We start from the raw sequence: 18,565 nt of genomic DNA on the forward strand, positions 1-18,565 counted from the left end.
GCAGCAAATATTGATAACGAACAGCATGTTTTTTTGATTTTCAGAGACAGGGTTTCTCTGAGTAGCCCTGGCCATCCTGAAACTCCGAGATCCACCTGCCTCTGCCTCCCGAGTGGTGGGATTAAAGGCATGCGCCACCACACAGGATTTATTGACATGTTTTTTAATGCACAGATATATTAAAAATGAAAGGTCAAGGATAGTGATTCATCCCTTTAATGCTAGCACTTGGGAGGCAGAGAGGTGTGGATCTTTGTGACTTTGAGGCCAACCTGAGAAGTCTACACAGCAAAAGCTACATAATGGAGAGACTGGACTCTTAAAAACAAAACAACAACAACAAAGACCCCAAAACTTGGTATCTAGACGGGCACTCATTTTACTGATAGCTGGCTGTATTTAGTCAGGCAGTGGAGGCCAGGAGTCCCCTGAGGAAGACAATCAAACCATGCTTCATTGGAAGTCGACTGTGAAACATAAATATAGTCTGTAGTCTTCAGGGAGTGTTCCAATAGACTCCAAAACAAACTGGAACTGCAGAAATGAAGCTCTGCCCCACTCCCCAGTCAGTATCACACCAAGTCAAGGCACCATCTTATGATGCATGCCTTCAAATCCATCACAGGTAACCACGGTCGCTCATCAGAGCCCAACCACGCACCTAATCATGACCTTATCACACAAACACACGCACATATGCACACACAAGCCTGAGCTTCAGCCCGGGTACACCCTGGGAGACCTCTGCGCCCCGCTCTGTATCTACAGTAGAGCCACACTGACCCCAAAACTGCAAAGTTTAAACGTGGCCCGGTGGTCGGTGGGAAATGTAGTTCAAGGTCCGCAACACCCGGATGTGGGGAAGGCGCCTGAGGCCAGCGGCCCCAGAAACGCACGGCAGAGACCTTTGGGAGAGACCGACCGCGCCGCGCAGGCGCGCCATGGCTCGCCAGTGGTCGGAGGTGAGCGCGGTCGGGTCCCCTGCGCGTGAGAAATGGGCGGGAGATGGGCGAGGCCGACTGGGATGCTGAAGGGGAAAGCGCGAGCCTGGATTAGGACGGACGCGGCGAGACAGTCAGGCCTGAGAGGCGGCGAGCGGGAGCGCGCACCCGGGAGGGGGGCGAGGCCGGCGCGTTCCCGAAGCCAGGAGTCGTGGTTTCACGGATTCTTCCCCGCGAAACTCCACTTGTGCGTCTCTGTGCGCCTGTCATGTTTTACGGATTGTTAACCAGAACGGGAGGGGGAAATGCCCGTGTTTGGGTTTGATTGTAGGAAGGAAATGTTGTTCCGTGTTAAGGCTCTGAGATTGCGTTTGCCTTGGGGACCTCTGGGACGTTGGCTACGATGAGCAATACGACTTCGATTAAGTCTAATTTGAAAGTGTTTGTCTCCGAAGTCCATGAGGACTTGTTAAAGTTGCCCATTGAGAAAACCTCGGTCTCGGCTACTTACCGTTGTTTAAATTTTCTGAATAGTTGCCGTTTTATTTGCCTGTAGAATTTGTTGGGCTATTTAACAAGTATAATAGGTAGATTTGTTTTATTTTGAGACAGAGTTTCTCTGTGTAGCCCTGGCTGTTCTGGAACACACTCTGCAGACCAGGCTGGCCTCAAACTCAGAGATCCACCTGCATCTACCTCCCTAGTGCTGGTATTAAAGGCATGTGCCACCATTAACTAGCTGATCTATTTATTATTTTATTTTACTTTTTTTGAGGCAGGGACTGACTATGGTTGGCCTTGATCTTGCAGAGGTCCACCTATTGCTGCCTCCAGAATGCTGGGATTAAAAGTGTGTGCTGAGATGTTTGTTTTAATTATTTTTTTATGAAAGGAAAATAAAATTTTGAGGGAGTAGCACTGCATGTTGAGAAACCCCATACTGAATGATGACTAATATGTTGAAATAAGCAGGAACACCTTTGAGAACATAATTTTGTTTTTTGTTTTTTTTTGGATTTTTCAAGACAGGGTTTCTCCGTAGCTTTTGTTTCCTGTCCTGGAACTAGCTCTGTAGACCAGGCTGGCCTCGAACTCACAGAGATCCACCTGCCTCTGCCTCCCGAGTGCTGGGATTAAAGGCGTGCGCCACCACCGCCTGGCGAGAACATAATTTAAAAAAAAAGAAAAGAAAAGAAAAAGGGGTGGTAGTGACACACGCCTTTAATCCCAACACTTGGGAGGCAGAAGCAGGAGGATCTCTGAGTTTGAGGCCAGCCTGGTCTACCTAGAGAAAGGACAGCCAGGACTGTTAATCGAGAAACTCTGTCTCGAAAATAAATAAAAAGAAACAAAAACTAGCAGGTCATGTAGCTCAGTTTGGTAAAGCACCCAGGGCTTCAGATAAACAAGAAGGGACTCCTTACCCCTTCAGATAAACAAGAAGGAACCCCTTACCCCCTCCCTTTTCACTGCCACTTCAAAATTCAGTTCAGGTGAATTTTTTTCCTCCTACTGCTATATGAATTCATAGAGAGCTCAGTAATTTCTGCAGAGCATTTTTTAAACTTTTTATTGAATCTTTGTGGGTTCTGCATCATGCATCCTGGTCACACTCAACTCCCTGTCCCCTTGCTTCTGCCTCCTCTGCCAGAAATCCTAAGAGACTAAAAATATTGGGTATTTATCGACCGATCGGTTTCATGGTAGTCATTTAGATACTCAAACTTGCTTAAGCTTTTTGTGTGAGCATAAGTGTGTGCCCTCAGAGGCCAGAAGAGAACATCAGATCCCTGGCTCTGCAGGTACGGGCTGTTATAAACTGCCCGCTGTGGGTGCTGTGAACTGGACTCAGGTCTTCTGCAAGAGCATCAACCACTGCGTCATCTCTCCAGCCACTGAACCTCTTCTCTTTATTTATTTGTTTGTTGGTTTTCGAGTAAGGGCTTCTCTGTGTAGCCCTGACTGTCCTAGAACTTGCTCTATAGACCAGGCCAACCTCAAAGTCAGAGATCTGCCTGCCTCTGCCTGGGATTAACGTCATGTGCCACCACCAAGCTTAGTTTTATTTCTTTTTTGTTTGTTTGTTTTTTTTTTTTCGAGACAGGGTTTCTCTGTGGTTTTGGAGCCTGTCCTGGAACTAGCTCTTGTAGACCAGGCTGGTCTCGAACTCACAGACATCCGCCTGCCTCTGCCTCCCGAGTGCTGGGATTAAAGGCGTGCGCCACCACCGCCCGGCCAGTTTTATTTCTTTAAGGCAAAATCTTCCTTCTTTTGAAAGCCTGAAGCGTGAAAGGTACATGATCCTCCCATCCCCCAACGCTCCAACCTCCATTCTGTGCTTTCTACAGGTGAGAAGTCTCCAGCTCAACTGGAGTGGGAGCTGGGAAAGGGAAATCAGAGGTTAAAGAACAATAGGCCAGCATAGTTGGTGACTCTGTGATTTAGCATATCTCTTCTCTTATTTCCCAAGAGAAGCTGCTTCTGGACCCTCTGTTCTCTGTGTACAGCGCTTCTCCTACTGCCGCCTCCTCTTCCCCTGGACATGCAGGACCCCCTTGTTTGGATGGCTCCTGTTTGTCCCATGAGTCCTCTTGGGTAGGATCCAACACAGCCCAAGCAGCCACCACCCTTGGGGTTTTCATCTAGTGTGAAGGTGAGAATTACTGCCTTCTGGTCACGTACATTGTTCTCAAACTCTCTCTCACAACTTTAGTTCCTAGTGGCACCTACAGAAAGGCCTTTTCTTTTTAAAAGGAAGCATACATTTTTATTCCCCAAGGAATATTATATTCTATAAACAACTTACCCGAGTTCGAGGCCAGGCTGGTCTACAGAGTGAGTTCCAGGACAGCTAGGACTGTTACACAGAGAAACCCTGTCTTGAAAAATAGCAACAGCAGCAGCAGCAGCTTACCCATAAAAAGTCTATTATTCTCAACTTTCCAGCCTGTTGTGAGTTAGATTAATGGAAGAAAAAATCGGGTTTGTGGGTTTGAGTGAAGGGCCCTTGACATTTGCCTCATGTGCTGTCCTTGGGATGTCACTGTGACTGACAGAAGTCACCATCCTGTTAAAAAGCCAGTTGGTGGCTGCAGAGTTGGCTCAGCTCTTAAGAGCACGTGTTTGCTCTTGCCGAGGACCTGGGTTCTGTTCCCAGCACCCTCGTGGCAAGTCACAACTGTCTGTGATTTTCTTCCAAATGCACATGGTGCATGTATATATATGCACACAAAATACTCATACTCGTAAAATAAATACATTTGAAAAGGGGATAGTTGGGTCACGAGTTCCAGGTCATCCTCGTCTACATAGCAAGTTTTCAGCCGTCTTGGGCTACATAAGGCAATGTCCCAAAAAGCAAACGAATACAAATCCATAAAATAAAATAACCCAACAGAAAAATGTAAATGAATTATAAGAGCACATTTGCAGGAAGAAACGAGTTGTTTATAAACTTAAGCTTTTCTTCTTCCATAAGTAGAGAACTCAGATTCCAGCTAGAATTGGTGCCTGATCGATAATCCTAGGGAAGTCTGTGTCTACGGTGCTCCTCAGTAGTGCTCCCATAAGTAGAGAACTCAGATTCCAGCTAGAATTGGTGCCTGCTCGATAATCCTAGGGAAGTCTGTGTCCACAGCGCTCCTCAGGTGTGGGGTGTCAGTGTTTCCATACATTATTACACATGGTTTGGCCTTGTTAGGGAGCAGGCAGTAGCCATCCATAACTGTAGGCTCTTTGGGGTGGGGTGCAGCTTACCCAGATCATCGTGTTCCAGAAGCTTGTATCTTTGGATGTGGGAGTGAAATAAGCTTGTTATCTCCAATATATTACATTAATTTAGGATGTACAAAGGAGACATGAGCCAACACAGAGAAATGGTTTTAGGTTAATGTAAGCGGTGAGAGCCAGCTACAAGGGGAGTAAATTCTCAAGTAAGTTCTCACCCACCTGTACCCTTCTTGGCTTTGCTGTTTTAGGTTGTATCCCATCACTTACTGAGGAGGAGCCCAGATCTCAGAACCATGGCTCAGGTGAGGTAATGGTTTCCGTTCCTTGGAAAATTGCTTGTTTTGCTCTGCCAATGCCCACTTGTTTTCTGAGGATATTTGGGTATTGTCCTTTTCTGTCTAAAACCGTCTCATCAGGCTTTCTCTGCAGGAAGTGTGTCCCCTTTGGTCTCTCCCAGAAGCTGTGCTGGGACAAAAATGTATTTGTTTTTATCAGTGAAAATTATGAACACACAAACCTGTCACATATACATCTTAAAAGGATACAGTGTTTGCAAGCATGCATGAACGCTTTCTGGGCAGGAACACAGGAGATTCCCAGCCCCGTGGCTGGTAGAGCAGACACAGACACCCAGGAGGGAGAGACAGGAGGATTAGAGGGTCAAGGTCATCCTTGGTTAGGTAGCAAGTTTGAGGCCAGCCTGAGCTACACAAGACCCTAACTGAGACAGCTCATCAGGTTAAGGAACTTTCTGCCAAGCCAGATGACCTGGAGTTTGATTCCCAGGACCCACATGGTGGACGGGAACAACTGACTCACGCACGTCATGGACACCCTGGTACATATACCCCCATGACTCTACATGCAGAGGAGCAGTTTCTAAGGATGCGGAAGCCTTTTGCCTTCCCCACATGCCTGGGTAAGGTGACGGTAAAACCAACAGGATGCTACTAGTAAGTGGCAGAAGCGTTTTGTCTTAAGTGTAGGGTAGAGGCCTGAGGAGGAGTCAGGAATCTTGTTTCTTCCTTGTCTTCCTTCCACGTTGCTCACAGTTCCTAAAAGCCTGTGGTCTTCCAATAAAACCTTTCCTAGGATACTAATGCTATCAGAGATTTATTCTTTTAAAGTTTATCCTAGCGAGGCATGTTGGCATAGACCTTTAATTCCAGTCTTCCGAAGGCAGAGGCAGAGGTAGATGGATCTCTTGAGCTTGGGTCTAATAAGGCTACATAGTGAGACCCTGTCTCCAAAACAAAGAAAAACTCTTGTAATTCTGTATTTGGATGCAGAAGAAATAGCTGTACACAGGTCACAATGCCGGAGTGTAGTTCAAAGTACTCTACTCTTCTCTGTTTGACTCGGAAAACTCATCTCTATGCGATGTAGACTTCTGTTGTCATTTTAGACAGGGTCTCACTATGTAGCCCTGCCAGCCCTGAAGTCTTGCTGTCTGTCACCTGTAGGAAGTAAACCGTTTCTGACTAGGGACCTGCAGGGTTTCAGGAACCTTCAGGAAAGCTGGAACATGGACAGTTCTCGTCGTTGCAGTTGTTGTCCGTCAAGCAGTAACGTTTCCCGCTTTCTGTGTGGCTCAGGGCTTTCCAGGGCCTTCTGGACTTGTTTCTTATGCACTGTATCCAAGTCTCACCGTGGTAGCTGTGGGCCTTTCTCAGGTGATTTATTCTTTCGTTGCCAGATACTAACCCCGCCACACTTCCTTTTATTTTGAGCAGCACCTCATGAATTTGCCCAGGCTGGCTATGAATTCACTCTGGATCAGGCGGGCCTCACATTTGTGAGTCTGATGAGACTCGTCCTTGCAAGTAGCTGGGGTTGCACACCTGTGCCGACAGAGCTTGACTAAACCAGCCATTCTGAAGTGCAGAAATTTACATCACTGGTGAAGCCAGAGTCTTTTCTCTGTCTCGTGAGACACCGTGCCTGGTGTGTGTGCTGCAGCGGCTGTGGGTTTATATTTATATATTCTCTCTTGTGTACAAGCCCAGAAAGCACATGTGTTAGGTTCTGGCTCCCAGTGAACAAGTGCACATTGCAGACAAAGAGCAACTTCACAGTCAGTCACAGTCTTGATGGCAACCTGTGTCTGTGTGTATGTGAACATGTAAGTAGCGCAGCATCCACCTGGATGTCAGGGCAACTGAGAGGAGTTGGTTTTCCCCTTCTACCACGTGGGTTCCAAGGACTGAACTCCCATACCAGGCTTGACAAGTAGTGCTTTTGCCTGCTGAGTCACCGCGGGAGCACAGTAGCTTACAGTTTAAATCAAAACAAGAAAAAGAGTCGTCATTCTTTGGCAAAGTTTATCTGTCACAAAGGAACAGGAATAAGAGTCCTTCTCAGGGCTGGAGAGATGCTCAAGCACTTGTTGCTCTTCCAGAGGTCCCTGGTTCGGTTCCTACAACTATCTTCTAACCGCCAAGGGCACCAGGCACACATATGGCACACAGACATACATGCAGGCAAAACACCCATACACATAATAAAATAAGTCTTTAAAAATGTTTCAAGCCAGGCGATGGTGGAGCACATGTTTAATACCAGCACTTGGGAGGCAGAGGCAGGCAGATCTCTGTGAGTTCGAGGTCAGCCTGGTCTACAGAAAGTTCTAGGACAGCCAGGACTGTTCCCAATATCTAGTTAACCTGTGCCAATCACCCTTCCAAATTCTGCCCTGCAGGGACCCGTGTCCTTCAAGGATGTGACCGTGGACTTCAGTCAGGAGGAGTGGCAGCACCTGGACCCTGCTCAGAAGACTCTGTATACGGATGTGATGTTGGAAAACTATGCCCACCTTCTCTCCGTAGGTACGGGAAGGAGGCACACCCTGCATGCTGTGTATTTCCTCTCAGAGCACCTACACAATGTGCTCTCGAACTCCAGTAACGGGAGCCACAGGACCCTAGTTTGCAGGAGGACTCTGCTCTCCCCTCCTAGGGCAGGACCCAGGGTTACTGTCACACAAGTGAGAGTCATTCAGCTCTGCACCTTGGTCATTTTCAGTGTTTCTCAAGCTCCTGTCCATATGAGATTTTACATTGCAAATATTCCCGCCCATATCCCCACACCTACCCTCTTTGTGGCTGGGCGAGTGTTTTACCACTAAGTTCTACCCCAGCTACCTTACTCGTGATTACTTCTCTTCCTTCTTATCAGGTTGTGACATGTCTAAACCCGATGTCATCCTCAGACTGGAGCGAGGGGAGGACCCCTGGGCATCATTTGCAGGTCATGTCTGTTTAGGTGAGTTTCTGACATCCAGACACATAGGAGGTAATGGAGAGTAAAAGTGAAGGAATGGGGACTATCACTGAAGTGTTTTAAAGGTTCTTAACTTTTGAAATGACCAGCTTACCTACAAAACTTAACACAAAATTCTGAGTAAGCATGTTGGAGACAACTGGAGTCCTTAGAACCTGAGTCCAGTAACTAAGGCCCTGGGAGATCATGCTTGATGAGTGAATGGTTGAATGAATGAATGAATGAATGAACGAACGAATGAGGAGATCCTTGCAGGTGTCACAGAAGGCAGGGAAGTGACCTGTGAAGAGGTGGAAATGAAAACTTGGATGTCCAATGGAGCTGGCCAGGCTGGATCAAGCTTCCGGAGACTCTGATCCAGGCAGTTTATTGCCAGTGTATTTAAGGACAGTACAATTTGGAAAAGTTTTCTGGTATAACAAACCGAGGTGTGTGAGGAGGCATAATTACATTGGAACTCAACGTGGGGTACATGCCATTTCTTCCAAGAAGATGGATTCTGAAGATAGGCTCCCTATATTAATATAAGGGCCTAGGGAAGCATCTGGCCTGGACTTGGTCATATAGATAGCCCAGAGGTCATATGGCTACTAGCCACCTCAGCTTGGAGACCCCTGGCTGTACATGTAATGTAAGGGTCATTTAAATTACTAGCCACCTCTGGTCCTGGCTGTAGGGGCTTGATGTGGTGTAGCCCAACAGACAACAGCTCCCCAGGCGGTTAATCACCTCCAATTCCCAGCCTTCTGGAAAACAGATTGTTTCTTTTGAAAGGACAATGCTGGTTTCCCTGGAGATCTGTGAGAGCAACGAATAAATAAATGAATAAACATGGGTGTTTAGGGCCACCAGAGGATCACGTCTAAGGGAATGAGCAGTGGCCATGCTCTGTGGTAAAGCCTGAGCCGCTCACATGAAATTAGATAAATAAATCTAAAAGTTAAAAACAGTTCAGGGTTATTTTTGGTACAAAACAAGTTTGTGGTGAACCTGGGCTACATGAAATCCTGTTATGTCTCAAAAGATTTTCATTGTTGAGGGAGGGGGAATGGAGTGGGGAGGAGGGGGAGAGGGGTAGAGGAGGAGGGATATGGGAAATGGGGAGGAGGCGGAAATTTTTTTTGCAACAACTAAAAAAAATAAAATAAACAAAAAAATTTTTTTTTATTTTTTTTTTAAAGATTTATTATTTATTATGTATATAACATTCTGCCTTGATGTATGCCCACATGCCAGAGGAGGGTGCCAGATCTCAGTACAGATGGTTGTGAGCCACCATGTGGTTGCTGGGAATTGAACTCAGGACCTCTGGAAGAGCAGCCAGTGCTCTTAACCTCTGAGCCATCTCTCCAGCCCCAACAAAAAGTTTAAAAAAAAAGATTTTTGTTGTTGGAATGACTTTTCTAGATGATAATTACGCCCAGGTTTTCAGTAGAGCTCATAGTGGTGGAGGGGCACGTGTAGGCTTTTGTTGTTACTCTTGTTTCCTTGCTGTCGCCTTGTACATGCTGGGCACTCTGCTACTGAGCTACACACCTTGTAGTTTGTTGATCTGGTGCTCACCATGTAACCAAGACTGACATCACTCAGTCCCCTTGCCTGTGCCTCACAAGTGCTGGGCCTGGATGTGTGCACCCTATACTTGGCTATATGAAGCACTTTTGAAATCACAGAGTAGAGTTTACTTGAAGATTCTCTAAATATGAGTAAAAAAAAAAGTCTGAAAATTGATTAATACACTACACACTTGGGCTCTTTTCATTTGGCTCAGGCGACACAACATTCTAGAGGGCATAATTTACTTTCTACCTTGGTCTTCTTGCCAGCTAAAAATCTTTTTACTTGCTCAGACTTTGGTTATGTGTAAGGTAAAAAGATAAATGTCTGACAATAGACGTCTAGAGTAAGTTTAGCAGGGTGGGACAGCAGATGTGCACACTGGTCTATTTTAAGGTTCCCGCAACAGGTATTTTCCTAGCTCTTGCGTTACATGACAAAGTAGTTCTTCTAGCTCTTCATTGGTCACACAGCTAGATTACAGGATTGCTTTCCAGATTCCAAGAACTAATACTTTAAGAGATTAGTGAGCCGTGGCGCTTCACGTAGAGGGGGCCAGGTGAATATAATCCCTAGGAGATTAGTGAGCCGTGGCGCTTCATGTAGAGGGGACCAGGTGAATATAATCCCTAGGAGATTAGTGAGCCGTGGCGCTTCATGTAGAGGGGGCCAGGTGAATATAATCCCTAGATTAGTGAGCCGTGGCGCTTCATGTAGAGGGGGCCAGGTGAATATAATCCCTAGGAGATTAGTGAGCTGTGGCGCTTCATGCAAAGGCCTAGGTAAAATATTCACCATTGTTTCACCACAGTAATTGAGATTTGCATATAAAAATTTGGGTGATCTGTTGTTGAAGTAGGGGCGGCAGGCTGCTTCCTGCTGCCCAGCTCCTGCACGGCTAGCTTTACCCAAAATAATTACATGGAAACTGTATTCATTTAAGCACTGTCTGACCCATTAGTTCTAGCCTCTTATTGGCTAACTGTCATATCTTGATTAACCCATTTCCATTAATGTTATGTAGCACCACGAGGTGGTGGCTTGCCGGGAAGATTCTAACCTGCATCCATTTCTGAGAGAAGAGCTATGGCATCTATCTGCCTCACTTCCCTTCTTCCCAGCATTCTGTTCTATCTACTCCACCCACCTATGTTCTGACCTATCAGGCCAAGCAGTTTTCATTAATTAACCAATGAAAGTAACACATACAGATGACCCTCCTCCATCAATCTGTGTCCTGTAGAAGATATTTTCCTGCAGTTTCTCTGAATAAACGTATCTACCTAGTTGTTCATCTTACTTTGCTTTTATTCCCATGATAGAGTTATTTCGTCATTTAATCTTTCCAGACATGAATTCCTCTTGTATCGTTCCTTATCTGGCTTCTATTACTTTCTGTATATAACTGTTTGTGGATCAAAAGGTATTAACAGTGTTTCTGTTTCATTCTTTTTCATACTGAAGCACACTGTGTATTTATGCTTTATGCTTGTCATTAGGTTTTTTAGGGTTTTTGTTGTTGTTGTTGTTTGTTTTGCCTTGTAACCTGGAAATGGTTCACTATAGGTTTTTCACATGTTAGACCATTTCAATTCCTTTCCCTAGCAAATTTGTGGAAATTCACTAGTTTGTTATTCTTTTCTAGAAGGAAATTGGAGCTCACGAGAGATTTTAATGAAATTCAAAGGACACCGTGGTACACACCCTAGATCTTGTGTGTGTGTGAACTATAAAGAACTGGCTAAGGAGAGCAGTACATATCCTGACTGTGACACCTGTGGAGACATTTTAGAAAGTGTTTCAGAATTAATCAACAGTAATCCAAGCCCTGCAAGGAAGAGACAGAGTGAGTATGATGGATATCAGAAACCATGCCCAAATTCCATGCGAGACCCGGGGCATCCTGAATTCAAATTCCATATTCCAAGGGACAAGACTTGCAGTCACAGTGTTGAACCCAGACATGAGAAAGCAGGTGCTCCGGGACAGCCATTTGGAGGTGAGGACTGGGAACAGTCATCTCTTAGAAAGGGGAATCCGTCCGTACATAACAAAAGGAAAAGCGCAACAAATACTGAAAAGAACCACATCTGCACAGAATGTGGGAAGTCCTTCTGCAGGAAGTCAATGTTGCTTCTGCACCTGGCAGTTCACACAGAGGAAAAGCCTTACCAGTGCCCTCAGTGTGGAAATGCATTCAGAAGACGGTCATATCTTAGTGACCACCAGAGGACTCACACCGGGGAGAAGCCCTTTGTTTGCAATGAGTGTGGGAAGCCCTTCCGCCTGAAGACAGCCCTGACGGATCACCAGAGGACACACACAGGGGAGAGGTCGTATGGATGTCCACAGTGTCAGAGTGCCTTCAGGTTGAAGTCCCACCTCATCCGTCATCAGAGGACTCACACGGGAGAAAAACCGTATGAGTGTATTGCCTGTGGGAAGGCCTTCCGCCAGAAGACGACACTCTCCCTCCATCAGAGGATTCACACAGGCGAGAAACCCTATGTTTGTAAAGACTGTGGGAAATCCTTCCACCAGAAAGCAAACCTCACCGTCCACCAGAGGACTCATACAGGGGAGAAGCCCTACATTTGTAAGGAATGTGGGAAGTCGTTCTCCCAGAAAACAACACTTGCTCTTCATGAGAAAACTCATAGTGAGGAGAAGCCCTATAAGTGTAATGACTGTGGGAAGACCTTCCGCCAGAAAACAACCCTTGTGGCCCATCAGAGGACGCACACTGGGGAGAAAGCGTACGCGTGTCCTCGCTGTGGCAAGGCCTTTAGAATGAAGTCGTACCTCGTTGACCACCACAGAACCCACACCGGCGAAAGACCGTACGCCTGTGACCAGTGTGGGAAGTCCTTCAGTCAGAAGACCAATCTCAACCTACACCAGAGGATTCACACTGGGGAGAAACCCTATGTTTGCAGCGAGTGCGGGAAGCCCTTTCGGCAAAAAGCAACGCTCACTGCACACCAGAAGATCCATATGGGGCAGAAGTCCTATGAGTGTCCGCAGTGTGGGAAAGCCTTCAGCAGGAAAGCTTACCTCATTCATCATCAACGAACTCACACGGGGGAGAAGCCCTACCAATGCGAAGACTGTGCAAAGTGCTTCCGCCAGAAGACAAACCTAATTGTCCACCAGAGAACTCACACGGGGGAGAAGCCCTATGTATGTAACGACTGCGGCAAGTCCTTCAGCTATAAGAGAAACCTCCTTGTCCACCAGAGGCTTCATAGGGAGAATACGGAAATGGAACAGGAGAGCCAAGTGGCGTCTGTGCAGTCTTCCTGTGACTGGAAGCCTGCCATTCCGGGAGGAAAAACACGCTTCCACATGTCATAAGTGACTGGCGTTCCATCCCTCAGCACTGTTTACTGCTTTCCAGTGTGTGCAGTAGATACAGGCACTGCTGAACTGGGTCAGCTCTGAAGATGATCTGTAACCTTTAGACGGTTTGGCTGACTTTGAATACTACATCAAAAAATAGTTTTAGAGCTACCTGACCTGCACGCCAGCCTCCAGGCCAGCCAGCGCTGTATGGGGGAGACCCTCTTAAAGCAACAACAACAACAAAAAAAAATGTATAATACATGTAGGAACACGTTAGAAAATGTTTATCAGCAATAATTACCATACGAGAATAAGAATGAACCATCTCATTGTATTCTGTATTACTAGAAAGTAATTACTGCTTTCTCTGTGATAAGCATATTTACATATTTAATTTTTGTTTTTTGAGTCAGGGTTTCTCTGTGTGGCTCTGACTATCCTGGAACTCACAGAGATCCGCCTGCCTCTAATTCAAGTGCTGGAATTAAAGGTGTGCGCCACCACAGCCTGGCTCATGTTCTTAAATTTTAAGTCTGTTTTATCATGCGTCTTGGATTTCTTTTAACATCCTGCTTTGTTTCATATTTTAAAGATTGGTACGTTACTGCATGTGTTATTAGTAGTACATTAATTTTAATATTTTATTTAAAGTATATTTCTAGTTGTCTTATTTCTGGATATTTATATTTTTGATAACTTTGTCATAAAAATACTGCTATATTCTGGTATATGTCTTCTGGTGTTTGTATATGTGTATGTATTTCTTATTACTTAATATCAAACTGGAATTTTTCCATCCAACATGTATATCTTTTCAGTTTTGGTACATCCTGCCATGTATCTCAGACCTTCCACAAAATGATTTTTTTTTTCCAAGACAGGGTTTCTCTGTAGCTTTGGAGCCTGTCCTGGAAGTAGGCACTGGGCTCTTCCGGCCCTAAATATCCATACTATTCCAACTTAGAGTTTCTTCCCTCCAACTCTACAGCTACCTGCTCTCTTAAAAACCAAGAAGCCACCAGCCCTTTAACTGCTCTCTCCACTCCGAGAGGTAGACATGGCAGCTTTGGACATACTCAGATGCACCACATGCAAGGGCCCAGTTTTAATCACCTATACCGGTTGAACATCTGTTGGGGGGAAATGGATCCTGAAAACACAAGATTTGTAATACTGTCTACATGCTTACAATTTAAAAAGCAAAATTTTGTGATTTCTTACTTCTAGTGAATTTAACTGTTAAAATTAAAATGGGTCTCCAGGGTGAAAGCCAGTTTATGAATGTAAAGTTACAAATCGTACGGCTTTCCAAATGAAACCGCAGTTATGGCGAGCTGTACCAAGGCACTCTGCGTTTCAAAACTGTAACATGGCCCTGGGAACCGGAAATGTGTAGCCTTAATCTTAAATTCGGCATAAGAATGAGGCATTTGTTACATGCCAGTTGTTTTGTTTTTTGAGACAGGGTTTCTCTGTAGCTTTGGAGCTCTTGTAGACCAGGCAGGCTTCAAACTCAGATATCCGTCTGCCTCTGCCTCCTAAGGGCTGGAATTAAATGTGTACGCCACCGCCGCCCAGCTACATGCCAGTTTTCAAATGCAATAAAGTTTCTCTTTTTTTTTTTTGAATTGGCATTTTTAAAAATCTGACATTTATCTTAAAGAAAGCATCTGACCCTTTTTTTCCTGTATGGAAGAAAATGCTGTGCATGCGCACATGTTCACGTGTGAGCCTGTGTAGAGCTCTGGTATTCCTAGGGACTGCCCACTTAGTTTTCCCTGTATGGAAGAAAATGCTGTGTATGCGCACATGTTCACGTGTGAGCCTGTGTAGAGCTCTGGTACTCCTAGGGTGCTGCCCACTTAGTTTTCCCTGTATGGAAGAAAATGCTGTGTATGCGCACATATTCACGTGTGAGCCTGTGTAGAGCTCTGGTACTCCTAGGGACTGCCCACTTAGTTTTCCCTGTATGGAAGAAAATGCTGTGTATGCGCACATGTTCACGTGTGAGCCTGTGTAGAGCTCTGGTACTCCTAGGGTGCTGCCCACTTAAGTTTTATTCGATCTCTCACTGCAGCCTGGCCTCACCAACTAGGCTGGGTTGGCACTGGTGAGCCCCGAGGTCCTACTGTCTGGGCCTCCCAGAGTTGTGCCACCATGACCAGCTTCTTCTGTGGGTTCTGTGTACTAACTTTGGTTCCCATGCTTGCACAGCAAATTAACTCAAGAGCTCCTCAGCAAAAACTGGATACTGATGCATTAGTTTCCCAAATGTGATGCAGTGTTCCACTAAATTCATGTTCTTTAGCAAAGTATTATATGTATATTACTATACTATCATACAATATATTATATATATCCTGAAAGGCCCAAAGAAGGCATCGGATTCCCCAGAACTCTAATTACAGGAGGTTGTGAGTGCCCATTGTGGTGCTGGGAATGGAACTCTAGTCTTCTGGAAGAGCAAGCATTCTTAACCACACCACTAGTTCATTTTCTCTGCCAGCATCTGCAGACTAGGATTGAACTGATCAACAGAAAAGATTCTGCGTTACTACAGACCCAGTGAAAGGCCACTGGGAGGTCACAGACCCTGACTGGAGAGTTCCTGTTGTGTTAAATGAACATGGTGCGCCTGCCAGATTGCCTTCTATGTAACTGTACTCATGCCCACAGGTCACTGTTGCCATCAGCTCTGGTCAGAGAAGCTTCTTTTTACAATAGGTAGTGGTGCTTTCAGAGACTTAGTAACTACTGCTCAAAAGCCAGGCGGTGGTGGCATACACCATAAAGCCAAGCATTTGGGAAGCAGAGGCAGGCGGAGCTCTCAGAGCTCAAGGCCAGCCTGGTCTACAGAGCATGCTCCAGGTCAGCCAAGGCTACAAAGAAAAACAAATGCTAAGGAAAAAAAAAAGAAAAAAAACTTAAGACCAAGTGTTAGAATGCCTATGGCCATAAACAGACATGCAAGGCTTAGGGAACTTTGTGGAACTAGGCCAGAGAGAGTGTAGGAGCTAAAGTCCTGCCCAAATCTACAGTTGGAAAGATCCATCGGACGGTCACATGGCTCAGTGATTTGCATTTAGAGTGCAAGGCTCACTCCCTGCTCCAGGGATCCAAGGCCTCCTGGGGCACTGCATTCACATGTGCAAACATAGATAGAATTAAAAACTATGTAACTGAAAAATGCAAACTGCTAAGGAAGCCAACGAGGACGTGTGCCTGCAGTCTCCATTCCCCTTCTCTAAATAGTTCTTACACCGCATGTGTGGGGAAGCCTCAGGAGGGCACGGGATCCTCTGGAACCAGAACCTGAGTCCATCTTCTGGAATAGCTGTAAGTGCTCTAACTGCTGAAACAGCTCAGCATCTCCCCCTTTAAAATGTAGACTTACTCTGTAGCTCACGATGGCCTAGATCTCATCATACAGCCCAGGTTGGTCTCAAAGTCTCGGTAATCCTCCTGCCTCTGCCTCCTGAGACTGGGATTACAGGTGAGCACCACACTTGGCTTCACTGAACTCACAGCAGGATAACACAAAAGTCAAGGAATCACAGAATCTCAAAATCCACCTCCTCCACTGACTCCAGTGCTGGCCACTGAGAACCAATGAGATGGTTTAGCATGGGAAAGTTCTGGGTGCCAAATTAATTCCCAGAGACCTATATGATGGAAGGTAAGATCCAGCTCCCCAAAGTTACCCTCTGACCTCTGTGCTGTGACATGCCACGTGGCCATAGATACACATAAATCCTTTAAATCCCCGAGGAAGGCTGGAGAGACTGCAGCATGTATGGGGGCTTACAGCTAGCTACCCAAAACCCCAGCTCCAGATCTCAACTCCACAGGCATGTGAGCGTATGTGCATATCTCTACATAAACACATACATACATACATATATAATTCTTAAAAATTTCAAAAATCTAGTATTGGCCAAGAGAACCAGCCAAGCAAGCTCTCAGTGGCACGTCCGCATAATCACACAGCCGGGGCAGTGCACATACACCCTCCAGACCCCACACAAGCCTTCTGCTCCCCCACGGCCTCGCTCATTCATGGTCAGACACTCCAGTCCAAGCTTCACACTGTCACCTCTAGGCTTCCAGCAAAGTATTTCTCTCATCTTTTACATTTTTATTTTTGAGAATTACGTTATCTGTGGGGGGGGGGGCGGCATGAGGGCATGGATTCCCATGGAGTTATCAACAGCTGTGACCAGCCCAGTTTGGCTCCTCTTTGATGTGGGAGTAATTTCTTATTAATAAAGAAACTGCCTAGACCCATTTGATAGGCCAACCCTTAGGTAGGCGGAGTAAACAGAATGGAATGCTGGGAGAAAGAAGCTGAGTCAGAGAGTCGCCATGATTCTCCCACTCCAGACAGACGCAGGTTAAGATCATTCCTGGTAAGCCAGCTCGTGGGCTACACAGATTAATAGAAATGGGTTAGATCAATATGTAAAAGCTAGCCAATAAGAAACTGAAACTAATGGGTCAGGCAGTGTTTAAAAGAATACAGTTTCCGTGTAATTATTTCGGGTAAAGCTAGCCGGGTGGCGGGACACAGCCCGCCGCTCCGTATTTCAACACCTCTTTCTGAGGTCTGCACTAGAGCCAGACCCTTCCCATCTCCAATTCACTGTGATAGCAGCAATCACTTACTGTACGCTATATGTAGCTAAGCATGGCTTAAGATTTACATGCACATTTAACCAAGGCTTTGAAACGGGGTGCTGGAGATGAACTACGGCACCAATGCTGTTTTGTCATATGACACTCCGCACAGTCCAGGTAGACCAGGCTGGCCTTGAACACACTCACCTTAATCTACACAGGTCGATCACACATTTTGTCCTCTTGGTTTCTAAGCCAGCACTGGAAACTGCAAACCCCTGACCACACTGATATTGGAAACAGCTGCTTCTTCCTCTGGGCAAACCTAAAAGCTGGCTACTGCCGACATGGCAATGTGGACTACCTTTCTCTAACTGTGCTCACCCCGGGCTTCTTCTCCGTCTCTACTTTTAACATGACTTTGTGTCAGAACCCGTAAGTTCTTACCAGGGAAATGATTGCTTTTGGATTCTTAGTTTTGCTAATAAAATTATTTAGGAATGGAATGAGTGAGGAAGTCAGGAGGTAAAGGCATCTGACACCAAGTCTGATGGATTCCCAGGACACACATGGCGAACAGAACTGATCCATGCAAGCTGTCCTCTGGCCATACGGTCAGATCTACCCCAAGATTTCATGTGTGCTGGTCAGGAATTCTGCCACTCATCTATACTTGCAGACCTAGGACACGCAACATTTGATTTTGCAAAGCTTTCTTTTTCTCTAGTCATGTTAAGCCAAAATTTGGTCTCCACGAAGTAGATGTGAAAAGTTTCCCCCCCACACACACACAAAATAGAAATGGTTAGACTGGTAGTTTCTGAAGCATCTCTTCATAACCCCTTGGGACCTTGTTAGCAATGCAAATAGCCAGAACCCTTCCAAAGCCTAACGAATCACAAGCCAGAGAACAATGATAAGGCCAACAGTGACTCTACTGTGCAGAGGTTGAGCATCTGCAGAGGGAAACTCCAGGGGGGGAAGAACTCAGCGACCTCCTGGTTATGTGGTTACTGCATTACTACGGTCATGGCTGACTGAGTGACAGAATCACACAGCTAAGCAGGACAAGTAAAGGGGGCCAGAGACATCATATTTGGAGG

General features: G+C 45.8%; 1 protein-coding gene across 1 annotated transcript in view; it reads left to right on the forward strand.

Annotated features, from left to right (window-relative positions):
* The first annotated feature begins 873 nt into the window (after positions 1-873).
* Positions 874-18,565, forward strand: part of Znf567 (zinc finger protein 567) — a 39,198-nt gene continuing 21,506 nt past the window's right edge. The window contains exons 1-6 of the mRNA XM_041654279.1: positions 874-962; positions 3,417-3,594; positions 4,919-4,972; positions 7,369-7,495; positions 7,845-7,931; positions 11,152-12,734. Coding sequence (XP_041510213.1) covers positions 4,964-4,972; positions 7,369-7,495; positions 7,845-7,931; positions 11,152-12,734 — 1,806 coding nt within the window. The 5' untranslated portion in view covers positions 874-962; positions 3,417-3,594; positions 4,919-4,963. The remainder of the gene's footprint in view (positions 963-3,416; positions 3,595-4,918; positions 4,973-7,368; positions 7,496-7,844; positions 7,932-11,151; positions 12,735-18,565) is intronic.

This window comes from Microtus oregoni, unplaced genomic scaffold, assembly GCF_018167655.1.
Source record: "Microtus oregoni isolate MIOR12 unplaced genomic scaffold, Mior012 000006F_ref0000085, whole genome shotgun sequence".
Taxonomy (NCBI): domain Eukaryota; kingdom Metazoa; phylum Chordata; class Mammalia; order Rodentia; family Cricetidae; genus Microtus; species Microtus oregoni.